Raw genomic sequence first — 20,609 nt, 5'->3', positions numbered from 1 at the left:
GGAACAGTCGTGTATCAATGCCCCAAAGGTGCTTTTTTCGAGAGGCCACTGGACTTTCTGGTTTTCCTTTGAAAATGTTTCACTTTTCATCCAAGAAGCTGCTTCAGTTCTGGCTGGATGGTGGGGAATGAAAGGGTTTATACTTCTTGCAGACAGCTGAAGCAGCTTCTTGGAAGAGAAGCAGAATGTCTTCAAAGAAAAATAAAGAAGACCAGTTGCCCCTTGAAAAAGTACTTTTGGGACAACCATGATCTGGGATAACCAAGATTCTCCATAGACATTCAAATGTCAATGCTTAAAATTAAACATTAAGAGCCAATTAGTTGATTCTGAACTAGATCCAACTGTTTCCACCAGAACCAATGGAATGCCAGTGCCTGCTATCCTTTTCCTACAGCTTGATAAATGAATCCTGCTAGGTTATGCCAAAGTTATTTCTACCGTACAGTTCTTAATTTTTATTCAGAAGGGATGCAAAGAGTCATGTTCATACTATAATTTCCAGACTGTAGGTTTAACTATAACAGTTGAGTCAAAAGAGATAGGGCAAAAACATTTTGTAAAAATTATCATCCAATGAAAATTTATTCTATTTCAGCAACTAAGAATGGCAGCTGTGAAAAGACAACTAGGCCCAAATCCCAATGAATGTGGGCAGATCAAAACAAAGCAATTGCAACAGTCATCAATAAAAAATGAAAGATAGTAAGTGCGATGGATGGATGAAGTCAGGGTTGTCACTCTTTTTCACCCACCACCAAGATGAAGAGACAAGTTTTTGATGCTCTTTTGACCAATTGGGGGCATAGTTGCCCTCCACAGTTGCAGCATGACCCAAGAAAAGACCTGTTTGGTTTAAAAAAATGGAAGAGAAGTGCTACATGCACAACTCCACGCACTCAGGTCAAAATCAATTACACAACATACAGTAGATAAAATGATGCATGCAAAAATATTGCTATCACATTAATTGGGGCTCACGATGACGTCACACAGCCAAGAGATAGTTGACGATACTTTCCAATTAGATCTGGTGATTTTGTAATTTGTATTTCTATCATCATTACTGAATCAGAAAGAAGCTGGCTTTGTGTTTCATTAAATGGTGCCAGAATAAATCCAGGAAAGCAAGCATAACCACCACATATTTAATCAAAAATCCAAACAGAAATAATTGTGAAAATCTTCCATCCAACTTTTCAATAATGCGGATGGATTGATATTTGATCTGCTGTATTTTGCAAATTGCAAATTTTTTGAATGTAAACTAGTTGAAATATATCTTGACTAATTTTCTGACTATATACAAAGTCTATTCTTTGACTATACAAAAAGCAATTTTTGTATTTATCTTTGCTCAGACTTGTTTAATCCATCAGTACAATGTTTCCATTAAAATAAAAAATAAAAACCTTTAGAAATGCCCAAGAGATTTTACGAAAGCCGCTTTCCTGAGCTTGAATATCAAAATTGGCCTTTGCATCATTCATGCTCAAAAAATCAAGGATCTGGAAGTAGAAAACACATTTTATTCAGTTTACATTTCTGTAATTACAGTCATAGAAAATACAAGCTAATTTTGCTGGATTTTTCTTAAATCTTTTGTACATATTACTTTCCTATGATAAAGACCTCTTGTGGCAAATATAATAAACAACTGAGATATATAAAGAACAACAATCTAAAGCCTTGCTGTATTTGATCTCACTCAGGATGCCAGAAAAACAATGGATGTGAGCTTCACCAAATGAAAATGCTTTTAAAGGCATATATACAAACTAGATGGAGGCTGTTGTTATGGATTGAAGAAACTTCCCAGATGACATTCCTTTACTTTTGCTTTGATTCTAAATTTGTCTCCTTCCCACCAAGTATTCAGTTAAGCAGTAAAACAGATAATTAGGTTATTAGGAGACCGAAAATAAAATATTGTACTCTCTGATGTTGCAAAAATGGCCTACGTGCATCTTTAAATTTCACAAACTGTCTGATTTTTTTAAAATGAAAATGTTCTTATGCAATTAGACTATCTGGTCTGCTTCCACCACCAAAGTGCATCATTCCAAGACAATCCAGTTTTGAAATTGTGCATTTTACCCATAAGAGTATTTGCCAAAAAGAACGGAAGATAAAATGGAAATGATCAAGGAGTCATTCCTTACCTCAAAAAACAGAATTACTCTGGGGCTCCCTTCAGCATCTTGGAGAAAATAGTTAAAACGTTCATTGAATAGTATTTGCTCCTCCCATTCTGGTAGAGTTGATTTAAACCGTCTGAAATCGTACGGCTGGGTCATAATAGGAAGAATATGCCCTACTTTCTCTTGTTCATAGAAGGATGAAACTTGTCGACTGCTATATAAAAACAATACATGCAACTGAGTTGTGGCTTGTTTCTATTAGAATTGTCTACAGAGTAAGTAGCTTTAATTGAATAGAAAAACATCCAACTGTCAATTGGCTTAAATGACCCACTTCAAGGCATAATGAGATTTGTTTGTCTTTGGGGTCTTCCTCTGGATTAGTTCATATACTGGCCTAAACCAAAAACAAACAAATAACATTGAAGGTTATTTAGCCTTTTGAGCAAATCAGAATATAGTGAATTTATTCAATTATTCTTAGCAAAGTCCAAACCACAATGAAATACAAAAAAGTGAATTAATGTGTTTGGTGCAGGTCAAATGTTACAGAACATCACAGAAGGCTAACCTTAGAGGATAAAAAATAGAAGGTTGAATATCTTCATTTATTCGTTATCACTTAAAAACAATTTCTAACAGATGGTTAAAATATCGTAGGCATACTGCAATGGAAAGTGCTTCATATGAAATCTATGACAGGTTTTGTTTGCAGGCTAAAATTGTCAAAAGTTCAATGAAGCTTGTTCCCTGTGCATAAGATAGCAGCAAATATTAGAGATTAGGGAATAAGTAATTTCTTTCCCCCCACTTTTTCTAAATATTGCAGATACTTAGATATACTGTAATATTGACTCCAGCCATGATACATTTTTGATCTTATCATCAAAACTCTTAATATGATTTTTCTGGAAAAATCCCAAGATTATTATCCTAGAGAGAATCTGTGCATATTTTACAGGCTGAAATGAATATTCATTACATCTATTGTTATCTGAAATGAATATTCATTATATCTATTGTTATCTGACCATTCAACAAATTTACCAACAGTATTTGCATTACATTCAACTGGCAATGAGAATTATTATTTGAAATTACAAAAGAATGATACATTCTTTAAAGTTCCAATTTGCAATCCAAAATCCAAATACTGACTCCATCTGAAACTGCTTAAGCATAGAACCTCAATTCTGTTCAGCTAATGAGTGCTGTAGTGCAGAAATAATAAAGGAATATTAAACAAGCTATATTTTTATTTGACACATTTTTGATTAATCGAATGACCCTCATTTAATGGGTTATATACACCTATGTGGATCTACAAAAACTAAGTTTATCTGAGCTTCTCATGGACAAATTAATTAACATCAAGAATTTAAAAAATCTACAGTAAGTCAGTAAAATCACCTATTCTCTTTCTTCACATATAAACCGGTTTTCTCATCAACCACATGAACCTTAACCATTGGATGGGATACCATAAAATCAGTTTTAAGTCGATCAGTTCGATGGATGTAAACCCCTAAAACAAGGTTATCATCAAAGTCAGGTTTTGATTCTGGTGAAAGATTCCCAGAAGTCATGTGTAAGGTATTTTCTGTCATGTTTTCAGTATCTTCTTCTAGAGCTAAGAAAAAGGAAAAATAGGCTTTAGTAAAAACTGAGAACTACTTTAAGTTTATTGCTGCAATTACCAGTAAACCTACAATTTAAAAATTTGTCTTAAATGAATGTTCAGTCAACTCATTCATTATGAGTCAGATCATGTTTTCCATGCATAACAGCTGTCCTGAATGATTCAACAGCGGAAACACTTTAACATGGAAAGTACTACTGCCTGGGAGCTGTCAGAAATCTTAGTGATTTCATGAAGATACCAAGACAGACAGGAATAAAATTGGCAGCCCTGACTAGAGATGGCTAGGTGCTTTGGGGTTTTAAATTGTAAAGTGGGTACCTTAAGTCTCTCGAGGCTTAAAACATATATTTCACCCCTTAAAACCCAACAGTAAGGAGTTAGCTAAAGTTCTGTGCCACCTATCTAGCAGTTCGAGGCAATTCTGGCCAGTATTTTTCTTTATTATTATTTTATAATTTAGTTTTGCAAATAACTCAAAATGGCAAACATATCCAACACACTTTCCTCCTACTATTTTCCCCACAACAACCCCTTGAGGTGTGTTGTGTTGAGAGTGAGTCATTGGCTCAAGGTCACCCAGCTAGGTAAGGCGGGACTTGAACTAATAGTCTCCTGCTTTCTAGCCTGATGCTTTATCCTCTAGACTGTGTCAAACTGGATTTCTTTGAGGGCTGGATCAACATAGTAGTTCTCCATGGGCCGGTCATATGGGGGAGGGAAATGGGACAGGACGGATGTCTTCTGCAGCACCCTGCCAGCCAAAATGGGGCAGGGCCAGTAGTGTGGTGCAGGAGGCCGTGTAGGCCAAAAATGGGATGGGCGGAGGCCATGCGCAGCTCCCCATGCCCATTTTGGCTGGCAGAGTGCTGCAGGAGGCTGTCCAGGCTGAAAACAGGGTGTGCGGGAGCCATGCGTGGCACCCCATGACCCATTTTCACTACCAGAGGCACCCTGGGCAGGTCCTTTGATATTTCCCTGCAGGTCAGTTTTAAGCACCCACAGGCCAGATCCTATCTGTGGGCCTTGAGTTTGACACCCCTGCTCTGGACCAAACTGGCTCTTATTATGTTGATATTGTTAAAACAGCCCTATCACTATTTAGAAACACAACTTAAACTCAACAATTGGCATACACAACATCCTGGCCCAATGCCTGTGAAAATAACCAGATCTTCTTAAATGCAAGCAGGAACCATCATCTCAATCTTGCTAATACAAAATCAGTGGATTTCTGTTCTGATTTTTATACCACAAAGATGGGGCAATTTGGGCAACGTTACACACTATAGGCCCCTTAACTGAGAATTACTTCCATTAGAAAACATATAAAATACTCCATTATTAGTCACACAAACCTTTGGGGGATTTTCTTTTTGCTTTTTTGCCTTTTGTTTCCTGCTCTATTAACAGGTCCCCTTCTTTAGATTTGGATACAAATGGCCTTTCCAAAGATCTCTTTTTCCTGGTATTTTCTTCCTCTGGCTCATGTTGTAATTCAGACAGGGACATTGCACTGAATGAAAGAAGTCATGGGGTTAACAAGGATTTTAAATATACACCCAGACTTAATGGTTTAATAATTACATTCTTAACGTAGGCAAAAAACATACACATTCGAGCTGGCTTGAATGGATTTAACTGAGACAACTCACCCACACAAAGTTTGTTCAGGAAAAGTTTATTAAAAATCTCATCCTATCAAGCTGGATCTGTGGTAGGATAAGCTCAGAATCATGATGAAGCACAAACTGAGGGATGACTAAGAATCTAAGCATCATGACAAGGAAGGTTCTTCATTGTTACAGAAGTCCTCAACTTGTGATCAGTTGCTTAGCAATAATTCAAAATTATGACTTCCCCAAAGGCACTTAAAACCCTAAAGTTCCAACGGCTGCCTCTCCCTAGTCAAATGACTGCATTTGAGGTGTTTGGCAACTAGGCTGCATTTGTGGCAGTTTGCAGTCACATGGCCATGTGGCCACAATTTACTTTTTTGCCAAAAATTACTTATGAGCATAATGGGCAGGATCTCTATATCTCTTATCAAACCTGACTCCAACTACCTATTCTGTCATTTCTTCTTTACATATCCCAGTATAGTTTTGCAAGGAGATAAAACTGGTTCACTGAATGTCCTTTTTTTCCTCAGTATGACAGAGCCATTACATTTTCTTCCCAAAGCCATATGGAATTATTTCTGATGTCAACAATAATGCAACCCAAACAGCTGTCACAAATCTTACATCCATACAAATGTATCACTTACTATTATACCTTGTTTGAGATTCAGAGGGAACCAGTACTTCTTTTTTCTTTTTCTTCTTTTTTCTCACTTCATTGTTCAATACTGTTTCATGGCTTTGAATGCTGGGAATGAATTCAGACATCTGTTCTTGAAGTTTCTTTTTTATTTTTTTCTTAATGGCACTTGCTTCTTCCTCAGCCACTTGCTGTTCATAGGCTTGAATTAACTGTTCTTCTTCCTCATCTAATTCTGATCTGTCTCGTAGTCCACTCAAGGCACCTTTCATGTTGATATCACCTTTCCAATGAGCTGCATCTGCCTGCAAAACACGGTCTGTTTTTTTCTTTGTAAAAACTTGAATCTGTTTTTCAGAACTGTCTAACTTTGTTTCAGATACTTTTTCTTCCTCATTAAGTTGTTTCTGTAGGGCTGCCTTTTTCTTCTTCTTAAGCCCAATTTGCTTGCTTTCCCCTCTGCTAACAACATCGTTCGTTTTTTCTTCAATTGATGCTTTATCTCTCAACGTACATTTTGGGATCCGTGGACTACTTTCGTCGGGGTTATATGTGTTGTTGATAATGGGCTCATTTTCGCTTCCTTTGGTCAGATGATTTTTAAATGTCTCCAACTGTAATCAAAACATTGGGAAGCCATTTATCTGTACGCTAATATGCAATTATTATAAAAAATAAATATTATCTTTTATTAATATTTCATTTTTAGTGTTTGAAGGGGAACAATTAAGATTTATTTGTACTACAAGAGTCAACCAACAGATGGAATTCATATAAAATATGAAAAGATTATAGTTTTGAACAAGTTTTTAGTGTAACTCTTATAAGAAAAATCCCCTCAAGTCTTCTTGAGCCCCTGCAAAATTGCTGTCAGCATGCCATTCTGAAAAACATATATTCAAGTATAATGAAAAGAATATGCTGTGTTTATACCGAACATAAATATTACTTGTTGAAAAGGTATTAATTTACTGACCACAGACCTAGTAACTGAAATAATATTTAACAAAAGAAGCTCATAATAATCAGGATAGTTTAAACATTTGATTTTCAAACTTTTAAAAAGGGATATATCCACACTGCAATCTGGTAATCTGAAATTACCATAAACAGAGTTATATGCACTTCTTTTATATAAGATATATTTTGTCAGGAAACTGAAAGATCTAATTCAATTTCAAAAGACCTGGATATAATTAAAACTTATTTATAAATATGTACATATTCTATTTTAACAGCGTAAAAATTCTGATTTATTTTGTCTAAACTAGTTTTCCATTCCTTTCCTAATCACCTTCTGGTGTTTCCTTTTCTGTATCAACTGTTACTATAACTTTCATTTTTGAACCTCGCTACCAATTTATTTTTCTCTCAAAATAAATCCTGTCTTTCTCTTCTTAAGGCCACTGGACACTGCTTTTGTAAAACTGTTCTTTGGAATTTATGTATGCTTATTCCAAGATTTCACTTTATTTAGAATAAATAAAAATGTTCCTGTGCCTTTCTTGCACATTACACTTCAGAACAAAAGCACATCACTTCAAATTATCATTATTAGTGGTAATTGTAAAGAAAAATCATGTGGATTTTTACTGCCTGCATTATTTATTTGGAATACTTCCATCCAATTTTATATTAGACCAAATTTCAGGACAATGTCCAGCATAAACATGCACAAAAGTTTCTTAAATCTGTACCAAAAAAACCCACAATGTAAAAATAGAAAATACCAAATTTGGCTTGCAAGAAATACACATTTTTGAGAGACAAAGTGATGAAAGGATTATGAAGGAAAGAGGAGTAAAATCAGTATTTGCTGAAAAATATGTTCTGAAAGCATTCCTAAACTTATTCTGCCAGCAAAAAAAAAATATCAAATCCTCTTTTATAAATCTGTGAATTTATGAATTTATGAATCTGTAAGTCCTAACAATGCACATTTTAAAGGATATTTTTGACCTGAGCATGCCAAATCAGACAAGGAAATAAATTAAGGAATGTGCAAAACATACCATTCTGAGGACAAACTTTAAAGAGAATTTTGTGAATTTCTCCTCTGGACCATACAGAGTTGGCCGTTCCAAATATTACAATAGTTTTCCTGGAATAAAAACCACTTTCCCCTTGGTCTTTCTTCCTATCCATTCTGCTGCCCTCATCCTGCACTTCACCATGTGCAGATCCTTAGCCTTCAGAGCATATTTTCAGGGTACAAAAATCATAACTTTAGAGGAAGGGACATTAACAAAGATTGCATATTGTGTTCATTTAGTCTGAAAATGTCTCTTGGAAACAAAACTTCTGCTCATCAGGCACTTTTCCTGGATGCTAACATGACTTTCAAATGTAGCCCACTTGTGGTGCAAGGAAAAGAATAAAACAGAATCATGACATCCCACCGTAATAACACTAATTATAGAAACAAGAGTCTTTAATTTCAAAGTGTATTTTCAAGTTATAACTTTTTTTATACTCTAAAAGGGAGCAAATAATTTGGGGGTGAGGGTATAAAACTATGAAGCTTCACCAATCCATGTCCTTCAAAATGTATTGACCCTGTAAAGGATAATCAAAACTCCCTGTCACTATTTATGAAGGTGATTTTGGAAATACTATTCTTTCACTTTTTGGGATGTAAACAAACATTTATTGATAAGTATATTCAACTCACCACAATATTCTCTGGGAACTGTTTCTTTTTTATTTTCTTTTTCTCAATTAGATCAGCATGATTCCTGAATATTTCTTCAAAACGAACCTTAGTTTTTGCCTTGGCTTCGCTCTCAACTGGGAAATTTAAAAAACAATTTGATAACTTAGTTTATTAGATAAGATAGATTACCACATTTCCAAGTAATATATAAAAGAAACTTAGAATGAACAATTCCATGCATGGAATTGTAAAAAACAAAGAAGTACACCAGGCCTTATTGCAAAAAGGAACATATAATTAATAGATGTCCCAAAAGTGCTTTTTCAAGAGGCAACTGGACTTTCTGGTTTTTCTTTGAAGACATTTTGCTTCTCATCCAAGAAGCTTCTTCAGGTCTGAAGAAAAAGCACCATTGGGGCAACCATGACCTGGATGACTGAGAATCTCTATAGACATCATTAATAATGGCTTCAGAGTATCTGAATATGTAAGTGTCACATATGTCTTATGGGCCACCATTTATTTAATGCCTTTACATCATTGGGTGTCCAACCTTTTGGCTTACCTGTGCTGCATTCAGAGAAGACGAATTATCTTGGGCCACATATAAAATATATAATTAATGTATATAAAGCACCTATGTTAAAAGTTTACAAGCTTGTGGGGTCACATTACTAGCTTTCCAGGGCTGCATGTGGTCCATAGGCCATAGCTTGGCCATGTCTGCTTTACTCCTACCTTATCTCTATAAAATTCCAGGCAGTTCACAATATTAGTAAAATATAGAAATATAAAAAATAAACAATAACTACAGCAATAACAGAAATGTGAAATAACAAAATAGCAATTTTGTGAGAACAGCATGAGAATTACACATTGAAAAACCTCTTTAATAGGAAATTCTTTGCCAATATGTACGATGTTTTGTAAAGTCTGCACCAGAAATAATATTCTTTAAAGCAAGAAAACTTAAAAGTAAATAGTTTTGTTTTGGATTTTTTTAAAAATGTTATAGATTGTGCAAAATATATAAAAACACAAAAACAGTTTGCACCTGCTGGCATTTTCACATCTTTCAAATATGAAACTATTAAACTTTTCTTTGTCCAAGTTCTTCATTCTGCATATAAAAACAGAATATGTGTTACTATTAATGAAAATAAGTTGTATTCAATCCCAATAAACAAAACAAGACCAAAACATTTTGTAAAGTCAATGGTTATGTTAGACTAAGACAGGAAAATGCATATTCAAGTTCATCTTCAGCCTAGCTCTCTCTTGGCTGCTATTACCTCACAGCCCATCCTACAATATTCTCAGATTTGTTGAGGGAATAAAATTGGAGGAGGGAATATTTTGTATGTTCTCTTGAACTGTTAAAAAACTTCTGATGTAGAAATGTAATTTGATTTTTTTTTCCTTAAAAAATATGAAAACAGCGTTCTGTGGAAGCTACTTCGTGTTCTTTATTTCACCAGTTCACCGAAGCTCACCAACCCTGATTTCCAAAAGCAATTATAACAGAGTACAAAGGTTTGTAAACGCATAACCGATTAAATACGCCTAAGGATTGTTTTAAAACTCCCTTGAGCAACATGAGACGAGGGAGAGATGCCTAGGTCCTTCCAAGGCACCCGACCCTTCCAGATGCTACTTAAACTCCTGATTTCATGAAGTCACCCGACATCGGATGTCGTGGCTAAGTTAACACCTGGAAGGCCACGTGTTTCCCACGTTCGCATTATACACGGGCGTCCGAAGATTCTGCGCCTAGGGCTGTGCACGCGTAAGCCCTTAACAACCAACCAACCGGCATCATCACAAAGAGAGGTTGCAATCAACTCGGTTGAACATTCGGTGAGATCTCCGCTTCATCGGCTTTCCGCCTTCCTCGAAAGGCTTCTGCCTCCTATCAGAACCGCGACCGTTTTCAGACTCGGGATCCAACCCTCCGCGGGACCCGCTTACTCCAGGACCAAGTCAGCCAGAAAGCAGATTTGGACCCATCCACCCACCCCGCCGGCCGCGACCCCGCTCTGCCAGGCTTTTTTTTTTTTTTTTTGCAAGCTGGGCAAAGCGGGATGGGTGGGTCGATGTTGATTTACTGTCCTGGCTTACGGACCAGCCGGCCGAGAGAATTGATCTCGGTTTGTTTTTAAGGGAAAGGAAATGACATGGCTCCCCCAGCGCAGGCGCCGGGCTCCCTTAAGCGCAGCCCCCTCGAACCTCCTCAGCAGGAAGAGCCGAGAAAGGAACACGCCCCTTGCCAAAGGCCAAAGCCCACTCCCGCAAACGGCAACCCTACCCGGATACCTACCGCCGGAGGCGCGGCGGAGGGCGGGCGAAGGGATCGAGCTGCCCCGCAACGAAAGCAGGAGGAGCCCGAGGCGGGGAAGGCGGAGCGGAGCCCTCACGTGACTCCCCCAAGCAGAGAGCTCGGCTGGCGGAGGCCCTGTGCGTAGCAGAGAGCCTGATCCTTCTGTAAGCTTGTCCCGAAGCTGTTTTTTTTTTCAGGAGGCAACTGGACTTTCTTGTTTTGTCTTTGAAGACGTTTCGCTTCTCATCCAAGAAGCTTCTTCAGCTCTGACAGGATAGTGCGGAATGGAAGGGTTTATACTCCTCGCAGACAGTTGGCCATTTGCCTCCTTTTAGAGGGTCCTTGAAGCACTTGGAGGTTTATCTGTGTTCACAGGGTCACCTGAGTAGTGCTCCTGGTTCCAGTAGTGTGTAATTTTTCTTCTGGAAATCAATTCCTACTCCCACAAAGGGTGTTATCCCAAATTATATACCTTTAAGCTTGCTTTGTGTGTTGGCCGGTGACCTCTTCTTCTAGCCAAAATATTGCAGAGCATGCAGAATGGGATGGGGAGGGGGCATCACAATCCTCTTTTTTTCTTTTTACAGGAACGACAGCATTGCTTCAGGTTTAGGGAAAGAAGCTGGGTGAGTTGGCATGAATTAGGATGCCATGCTGTGAAAAAGAACGAGGCTCTATCTCTGTATTTCTCAAACTCAGCCATTTCAAGATTAGATGGCCTTCAACTTCCAGAATTGTGGAAGTTGGAAGTCTATACATCTTAAAAGTTATGGAGGTTGAGAAATGTTGATCTATCCCATGCCTTCGAAGCCTCATCTGGAAAGGCTTGCTTAAGATTAAGTTAGTGAGATTCCAAGATCTTTACATTCTATGTGTTAAGCTGTACAATACTTGGCTGTTCAAGATGAAAGAAGCAAGAATTACACATCGTTCAATTAGGTTTGCTTGGGATAAATACAGAATTTTGCAAACTGCAAACAGAATATACATTTTATTTATAAACTTACATTATAAATATTATAAAGGAAAGGATATAAACTTAATTTATAGTTCATTAAGGCAGTCTTTTTGAATGGTTTGCAGTAACTCAAACTTGGCAACATTAAGGTGTGTGGACGCCAACAAAAGTTGCAAGATTAAAAAAAAACCCATTGACTAAGAACATTTCTTCCCAGTTTGCCACCTAGATTGAATTGCTTTTTATAAGATAAGCTACTTTCCTGCTTCCTGATTGTTATATGTAGTCTCTAACATTGCTTCACAGTCTCTCCACAGTGTCTTACACTAGGCTGGGTGCAACAGCTGCAGTTTGCAGACACAGTGAGAATGAAACGCCATAGAATGTGCTTCACTATCCACATCTATCTGTCTATTTTATCTATCTGCTTACCTACCTACTGTATATATCTTTTTATCCCATCTTCATTATTTTTATAAATAACCCTAATTCACAACAACAACCCTGTGAGGGTAGTTGGGTTTGAGAGAGTGACTGGTACAAAATCACCTAGCTGGCTTTCATGCGTAAAATGGGACAAGGACTCACAGTTCTCTGGTTTCCAGCCTGCTGGCTTAACTCCTAGACCAAGTGGTTTTTATTATTTGTGTATTTATTCATTCAATTTCATTCAATTTCTATCACACACTCATGACTCCGGAGGCTTGCAATTAAACATAAACAGTACCAAAAAGATTTTTAAAAATAAAAGCAATGCAACTTTACAAACAGCTAAATAAAAAGAATACAATACCATCACTGGGAGAGCCAAACCATTCAAGAATAGCGCAGGGGTTTTATGGGCTTCGAATTCACTCCTATCCCACGCCAAATGACTAAGCCATTTCTTCAAATTCTTTTGGAGGACCAGCAAGGTTGGGGCCAGACAAACCCTGGAGGGAAATCATGTTCCATAGAGGGAAGATATAGCATCAGAAAAGTCCCTGGGTCTCTCCAGATGACATTCTCTTATGGATAGAAGTTCTGATCCCAGGAATGAACACAGCTGGTGCACAGTCTGAAGCTGGGCAAAGATTTTCCTAGGCACAACTGCTACCTGCTCTTTCAGTAGGAGTTGTGAGTCCAAAAGGCTCCCCAGATTGGGCACTGGGTTGTTTGAGGAAGTGCAATCCCATCCAAAACCAAACCAAATTCCTAGATCCATGTGGCCCCAAAACCCAAAGCCACTCATTCTTCCCAGGGTGAAGCTGTAGTCTTGCTCCCACATCTAAACTCTTCCACACTAGGCCAAGGGTCTTCAAACTTGGCAAGTGTAAGACTTGTGGACTTCAACTCCCAGAATTCCTGAGTGAACATGACTGGAGGAGACTTGTGAAATCCACAAGTCTTAAAACTGTCAAGTTTGAAGTTCCCTGCTCTAGGCACTGAGGTAGGCTGTTGGCAGCATTGTTTAATTTCAATGGGGGTAGAAATATATAGCTGGGTATCATCAGCCTTAAATCTTTAAAAAGATTTAATAGGATATAAATGAGCAACTCAATTGAATGAATGAAGTTTTGGTATTGTTGTAATTCCTCTAATTGATGTCGTTTGTACAGGTGACACTGGCTCTACTACTTTAGGCCATTTTAGGTGATCTCCTGGGGGAAAAGAAATGAAATTGATAATTGAAGCTCTATACTCACTGTTTTAATGAACATCTTCATTTCTTGATGCATACTTATATATGAATTGTAACTTATTGGAAATGTTCAGTCTAATATAATTTCACCAGAAATGACTGTGCTAACCCATCTATAATCCAGTTAGATAGGATAGCAGGAAGTAGGTAGAAGACTTCAGAATTTCTAGGAAAACCTACATTTGTGTTTAAAACTAGAAGTGCTGTTATTACTCCTTTTAAACAGAAAAATAAAAATAATGCTTAATTACACTGCTGTCTTTGTAGGCTGGTTCCCCCCCCCAAACTATTTCAACAATCAGATGGAATATTTACTTGCTGCTTTTCTGTTCTTTATTTGGTTTCTTATGCTTACATGCTAAGCAACGCAATTGAATTTTCCAATATTCAACAACATTGTTTATTCAAACATTTGTCCTCCCTCTGAATCCTGCAGCATATGAATATAAATATAATCCGTTAGCAATTTAGATAGGGATTTTCACCAGGTACAATTCCATCCCAGAAATGAAGCTATTTTATTTTAGAGTAAATGTCAACAATCAGAAGAAAGTCAAGTTTCCAGAAGATCATTTGCTGGCTGGTGTGAACCCTAAAATTGTGGTTAAAATGGGCACAGAGTCTTTTGTTGAAGAAATGCATCATTTAGAATAGTTTATAATTCTAATATGTGCAATATTTTTAAAAAAGGAAGCACAAAGTATATTGTATATTGTAATAGTTTCTGGTTTTTAGATGCTTTTCGATATGTAGCTAAAACTACAAATAACTGCATTTTATTTTATTATTATAATAGTTTCTTATTTCGAGCATTATTTTGAGAGTTGTAATAAGCAAACCGAGAAAAACTCAGATCTCAGGATTCAATTGCTGGCTGACTAAAGCTGCTAGGTTTGACTGTTCCCCTGTTTTCTTCAATTTTTTTATCTTATGCAACCAACATACAGAGATTCTTTATTTTGTTTTTTTTTATTCTTCCCTCGTTATTTTTATAAATAATTCAAGACAATGCATGTGCCTAATACTCCTTCCTCCCCATTTTTCCCACAACAACCTGTGAGATAAAGAGCTCAAAGTCACCAAGCAGGTTTTCATCCACAAAGTGGGACTAGAATTGATAGTCTCCTTGTTTCTAGCCTGGATAGAAATAATATTATTTTAAAAAATAAACTATGGTTTGCCTATATAGTCCACCACTGCACATACAAGATTCCAAACACATGTCAAAAGACTAATTTCACATACCTAGCTTGTTTGCCCTATCTTCTTTTTCTTTCCTTTTTGACCTAATTCTCATACCTCTTCCCCCCCAAAAAGAGTTCCTGAGAGCTCAAAAACCTGCAGACTATGTGATCCTGCCTATAATGTAGAATTGATATATAAGCAGACTTAGCATAATTAGCATAGTACTTAGCCTAATACTCCCTAGGGTTAATTTCCTTCAACTTAACATATGAGGCAATTTTGAAGGGCAAATAAATGATCCACAAAGCTCGTGTATCACCACTGTCCAGTAAATTCTAAAGTAAATTAAGGAATTAAAATCTGGTTTCCTTTTACTTCCAGCTCAGTACAGTCAAGTGGTAACATGCTGTAGGAATAGTATTATATAAATAAGAGGGAGGATAGTCACTGGTGGATTATGGAAATGAAGGGCCAATCCCTTCAAGTGGGTTACTGCCATTTCCTCTGTGTTTAAACAGAGGAAATGGCAGTAACCCCCTTGCTCATCTCCTCCCATCCCCCATTCCTGCAGTTAGATAATGGACTTTATTTAAATAGCATCAAGAAGAAATCGTAAAAGGAAATATGATTGCTTGGAGTAAGAACGTAGGGCGCAGCATCACATTAGCGGAATGGGAGAAAGTTTGGGGCAGAAACAATAAGATTACCAAATCGGCAGCATACAAGGAAAATCTTTATAAAATGTTTTATAGATGGCATCTCCCCCCTTCGAGGTTAGCGAAGATGCACCCCAACATGAGTCCGCATTGCTGGAAGTGTAGGAAAAAGAAGGAACCTTTTTCCATATGTGGTGGTCTTGTGCAGAAACCCAAAAGTATTGGAAGAAAATCAAAACTTGGTTGGAAGAAATCACCAAAGAGCAGATCGAATACAAACCAGAGTCCTTCCTACTAGGGATTTTTGATAAGCAAATTTCCAAAAAACCAAATACATAACAATACACATTTTAACAGCGGCCAGATTAGCCTTCGCTCAACACTGGAAACAACATCAAATTCCATCAGAAGAAATGATTATTGAAAAAATCTCAAAATGCGCAGAAATGGATAAATTGACTTTGGCGCTAAAAAACAAAGACACTTCACTATACTATGATAGCTGGAATTGTTGGTATAATTGGATTGACCAAAGATAAATAATATATTATAAGGCATAAAAGAAAAGTATCAATACATAATAACGAGGTAACGATATAAGTTAAAAACAGGTGTGGTTATATGACACAAGTTAAGGTGATGAAAACAAAAGAAGATCTTGCAAACTGTTAAAATAAGAATACTTTTAATCCTGTAACCTCTTTCTTTCTTTCTTGTCTTAAAATTCTTTCCCTCTCTTCCTCTTCTCTCTTCTTTCTTTTCTTTCTTTCTTTCTTTTGCTTATTTGTGTCTGTATTGTGACTGGTTTTAATTGTAAAAATTAATAAACTATATTTAAAAAAATAAATAGCATCAAATCCTAGGCATGTTTCCAGGATACCCCAAAGTCCAGTTAAGTTCAGCATCCAAATATCTCAAAATAATACAGCTGGACTGAAATAGATTCCTGACTCAGTTTTTCTTGACATCATCCTTTCACTACACAAGGCATTGTGAATCAAATACTTCTTATCATCACTTGATCATTTTGTCATATGCAGCAGTCAGGGGGATTAAAAAACAGATTCATTCTTAGACTTTCTAGGACATGTTTATGAATGAGACAGAGTTTCTAATTCAGAATATGTACCGTGTTTCTCAGAAAATAAGGCCAGGCCTTATTTTCTTTTGACCCCCGAAAAAACAGCTAGGCTGTCTTGGGGGTAACTTAATTTCTCCCCCCCACCCTCGCCTAGAGCACCCTGTGGGCAGCCACACCTCTCCACCAGCCGCTGCTAACGGCCGATCATGGCGGAGTGCGGAGAGCTCCCTACCCCCACCAAGCGCCTTTGCTGCAGACCTGGGTATGGTGCTGGGTGCAGGCCGGGTCAGCAGGTGGGCGATGGCGGCAGCGGTGTAGATGGCGGCCTCGGTGGTGGTGGGGCACTTTGTATCATGCCTGCCACTATTGCTTTTTACTACTGGTACTGTGGGCGTGGCTTGGGTATGGCATGGCTTGGTGGGTGTGGCAGGGGAAGGATACTATAAAATCTCCATTCACTCCCTATTCCAGTGGAAGGATACTGTAAAACCTCCATTCCCTCCACACCCCTGGGGAAAGATTATCACAGATTCTCCGAATTACTCAAAATTTCCGCTACTGGTTCTCCAGAACTGGTCAGAACCTGCTGAATACCATCTCTGTTTACAGCGGTTTACAGAGTCAGCCTATTGCCCCCAACAATCTGGGTCCTAATTTTACCAACCTCGGAAGGATAGAAGGTTGAGTCAACCTTGAGCCTGGTGAGATTTGAACTTTAATTTGCTAAATCTACCCTGCACCTTGGAGTTTGCAAATGATCTCCTATCCACTTAATATTATGACCCTGCTACCTTTCTAGATCAGCCAGAGTTAGCTAGATCCTACCAATCTAACTGGCTTGGTGAAGACAGCACAGCTAGCTGCTGTATAAAGAGGTGAGTGGTTATGTAGACAAATTAATGGTTATCTCATCATTCTGGAGCTTATATGGAGATTTCTCTTCATTGTTTTTCTCCCATAGCAACAATCCCTCTGTGAAAGGGATGGTCGCTTCCATGACTGGGAATAGACCTGAACCTGGTTCTTGGTGATTATTTCTACTACCATGGTTTCAAAACTAGGAAGCAATGCCGTTCATGCTAGATTTTGAAGCAATTTTGATAAAGCCTATTTCTTACTACAGCGCAAAAAACCCAACAACTGTAAAACAACGTGTATTTTGGAAAGTTTTATGAAAATCTGTAATAACCATTACCTGGTCTTATCAGTGTCCAGAATCCTAAGAAGCCAGTAAGTGGTGAAATACAGTGGTGGGATTCAAAAATGTTTACTACCAGTTCTGTGGGCATGGCTTGGTGGGTGTGGCATGGCTTGGTGGGCCTGGCAGGGGAAGGTTACTGCAAAATCCCATTCCCTCCCCACCCCACTAACCTGCCTTCCAGCTCCATTCTCCTAAAGGACCAAGCCAATCAGCTGGGACTCGGGAGGCAGAGAATAGATGGGGGCGGGGCCAATCAGAGGTGGTATTTGCTGGTTCTCCAAACTACTCAAATTTTCTGCTACCGGTTCTCCAGAATTGGTCAGACCTGCTGAATACCACTTCTGGGTGAAAAGGAAAATACTTCCCCCCACCACCTTTACCTAGTGATTCCTCTGGCTGTGTTATCTCAATTGTATTCCATTACATCCAGCATCCTTAGCTGGTCTTCTCTTTCCTCCATCTCTTCTCCCACCGTTTCTGTCCTTGTCAGAAGGATTTCCAAGCAACCAGGGACTGCCAAAGGAATGGCATTCCCTGCGATGTGCGTGTACAACTGCCATGCACAGAGGCGGGAAAAGGACAACAAAGTTGAGATCATGTGACAGTAACAGTGAACCTCTACATCAAAGTGCTCATCTTTTTTGCCAGACGTATGGCTGCTATACATGCTCCAGAAACTGATGGCATTCAGTACTTTCTAAAAATTCTCTTTAGCTTTTATTTCTGCTGCATTCAGGAAATAACATTTTTTGTACTTTAAATAGCACAAATGCAGCATATATTTTGAAACTATTTAGTTTTGGAAGTGCAGAGTATTTTTGTGTGCACGGCTTCCTGTAGGGGGCAATGGAGCTATACTAAATACACACACACACACACACACCCCATACATATATATTTAATAAGCTCAAGGAATAAACAATTAATTAAGAGACAGGGAGAGAGATTTATTGACATTGTTTGCAGGCAGCTCATCCATTATTTTTGCAGCAGTTTTGCAAAACCTGGATTATCTCCCATATCTCTTTGCAGATGAACTTCACGGCATGGAATATAACTAATTCTGCTTTTTCAATTTAGTATCCTCCAGATATTTAGGGATCATAACTCCCAGAATGACAACTCCCAGCCAGAAAATTCATACATTTCTGATAATTGCTGTCCCAGTACATCTAGAGGCCAAGAGATGGCAAAAGGTTAAAAGTATAATCACTGAAAGTTCTGTGATCTAAGCTCTCAAATAAGGATATATTCCACTGCAGAGCATGTAATCAAGCTACACATGCATGTTCACATGCTCATGTACTTTATTATATTGTGCAAAAGGACACTTGGAAAACCGTGACTCATCAACATCTCAAAATTATTAATTTTTATTTTACATTCAGTAAATAAATCATTTACTTTAACAATAAGGAAAAGATTTCCGAATAAGTCAGAATTGTCTGGGATCACACATTGTACTAACTAATAAACTTATGGCATGCATAACATAGTAAGCTGAAATCAATCAAATGTTACAGCATTTATGATAATTAGTCATGGTAATCAAACAATAATTAAGATCCCTCTGCCATTTCTAAAAGATCCTGCTTACGATGCTAGGATGCCCAGAAATTTCAAATGATTGTTGTGGTTCACTGGCAGCCTGTGCAGACAGCAGCAGAATTGGACAGTAGGGAAGAACGGGGACCGGTCCAGGAGGATTCAGACGAGGGTCCTGCATCCAATGCAGAGATGGGGCCAGGACCATCTGGGAGTGGAGTGCTGCCTTCAGAGCCTCCGGAGTCTGACAGCAGTGAGGTAGAGGAACAAGGGGAGCCTGTTCCCAGTGTCTGTGTGCACAGAGCTGCTAGAAGGTGAGAGCAGCTAAGACAAAAGAGGCGGCTCGGGAGTAAGGCTTGGAGGTGATTGGCCCTCCCATAAGGTATAAAGGACAGTCAAAGGTGAAGAAAACTTTGTAGGAAGCAAAGTCATTTGTTCTGTTCGGATTAATCCTTCAAGCTCTGTGTGGACTTTGTACTTCGGTTGGGTTTTTTTTATAGTTCATTTGGCACTCTAGTTGTTGGCAGCAATTCAAAGGAGAGAAAGGTGGGTGCTTAACTTGGGGGACTGGGATTCATTACAGGCTGGGAATGAACATAATTCCCAGCATTGAAATAAAACAAGAGTTGTTTTAACTAAGTGTGTGCTTAGTTACGATCTCAGGAAGCTTTGGTCAGAACAATGATCTTGGCTATTCAGCAACCTTCCCCTTCTAGAACTAAAGTAACTGGGAGTGAGTGAGAAAGAGGTAGAAATGAAATATGAATGCTGTTTGCTTAGAACATGCAACACACATAGTCCTCGACATACAGCAGTTCATTTAGTGACCATTCAAAGTTACAACGGCACTAAAAAAAGTGACTTATGACCATTTTTCACAATTATGACCTTTGCAGCACCCCCATGATCATGTGATCAAAATTCAGATGCTTGGCAACTGATTCATATTTATGACCATTGCTTTGTCCCAAGGTCATGTGATCACCTTTTGCGACCTTCCAATAAGCAGTCAATGGGGAAGCCGGATTCACTTAACAACTGGTTATTAATTTATTAACTGCGATGATTCACTTAACAACTGAGGCAAGAAAGGTTGTAAAATGGGGCAAAACTCAATGTCTCACTTAACAACAGAAATTTTGGGCTAATTTGTGGTCATAAACCAAGGATTACCTGTATCTGGTTTTGCCCTTTAGCTTTATGAATGATGTAGCCGCCCACTGCAAAATTCCTGCTGTTTTAATAAAAGGATTAATTCCATCCCTTGCATTTTATTTAACTGGTAATTAA

At 38.1% G+C, this 20,609-nt stretch overlaps 1 protein-coding gene and 1 long non-coding RNA gene across 3 annotated transcripts in view; both read right to left on the bottom strand.

The window, feature by feature from the left end:
- The window catches only part of AHI1 (Abelson helper integration site 1), a 72,797-nt gene extending 61,720 nt beyond the window's left edge, over positions 1 to 11,077 (bottom strand). Inside the window, exons 1-8 of one of the 2 annotated variants that reach the window (XM_026705536.2) lie at positions 11,013 to 11,077; positions 9,750 to 9,815; positions 8,714 to 8,829; positions 6,058 to 6,656; positions 5,139 to 5,296; positions 3,552 to 3,771; positions 2,163 to 2,355; positions 1,413 to 1,508 (exon numbers count right to left, since the gene is read on the bottom strand). In XM_026705536.2, the coding sequence (XP_026561321.1) occupies positions 1,413 to 1,508; positions 2,163 to 2,355; positions 3,552 to 3,771; positions 5,139 to 5,296; positions 6,058 to 6,656; positions 8,714 to 8,829; positions 9,750 to 9,759 (1,392 nt within the window). In that variant the 5' untranslated portion in view covers positions 9,760 to 9,815; positions 11,013 to 11,077. Of the gene's footprint in view, positions 1 to 1,412; positions 1,509 to 2,162; positions 2,356 to 3,551; positions 3,772 to 5,138; positions 5,297 to 6,057; positions 6,657 to 8,713; positions 8,830 to 9,749; positions 9,816 to 10,505; positions 10,897 to 11,012 lie in introns of those variants that run through there. The other variant, XM_087940600.1, reaches the window with a different exon arrangement.
- Positions 11,078 to 13,431: 2,354 nt separating this feature from the next.
- The window catches only part of LOC148127716 (uncharacterized), a 35,878-nt gene continuing 28,700 nt past the window's right edge, over positions 13,432 to 20,609 (bottom strand). Inside the window, exons 3-4 of the long non-coding RNA XR_015744957.1 lie at positions 18,155 to 18,327; positions 13,432 to 13,610 (exon numbers count right to left, since the gene is read on the bottom strand). This is a non-coding gene — a long non-coding RNA (uncharacterized LOC148127716). The remainder of the gene's footprint in view (positions 13,611 to 18,154; positions 18,328 to 20,609) is intronic.

This window comes from Pseudonaja textilis, chromosome 1, assembly GCF_049901715.1.
Source record: "Pseudonaja textilis isolate UNSWEBS1 chromosome 1, rPseTex1.2, whole genome shotgun sequence".
Classification (NCBI taxonomy): Eukaryota; Metazoa; Chordata; class Lepidosauria; order Squamata; family Elapidae; genus Pseudonaja; species Pseudonaja textilis.
This window is presented reverse-complemented; position numbering and strand designations above follow the sequence as displayed.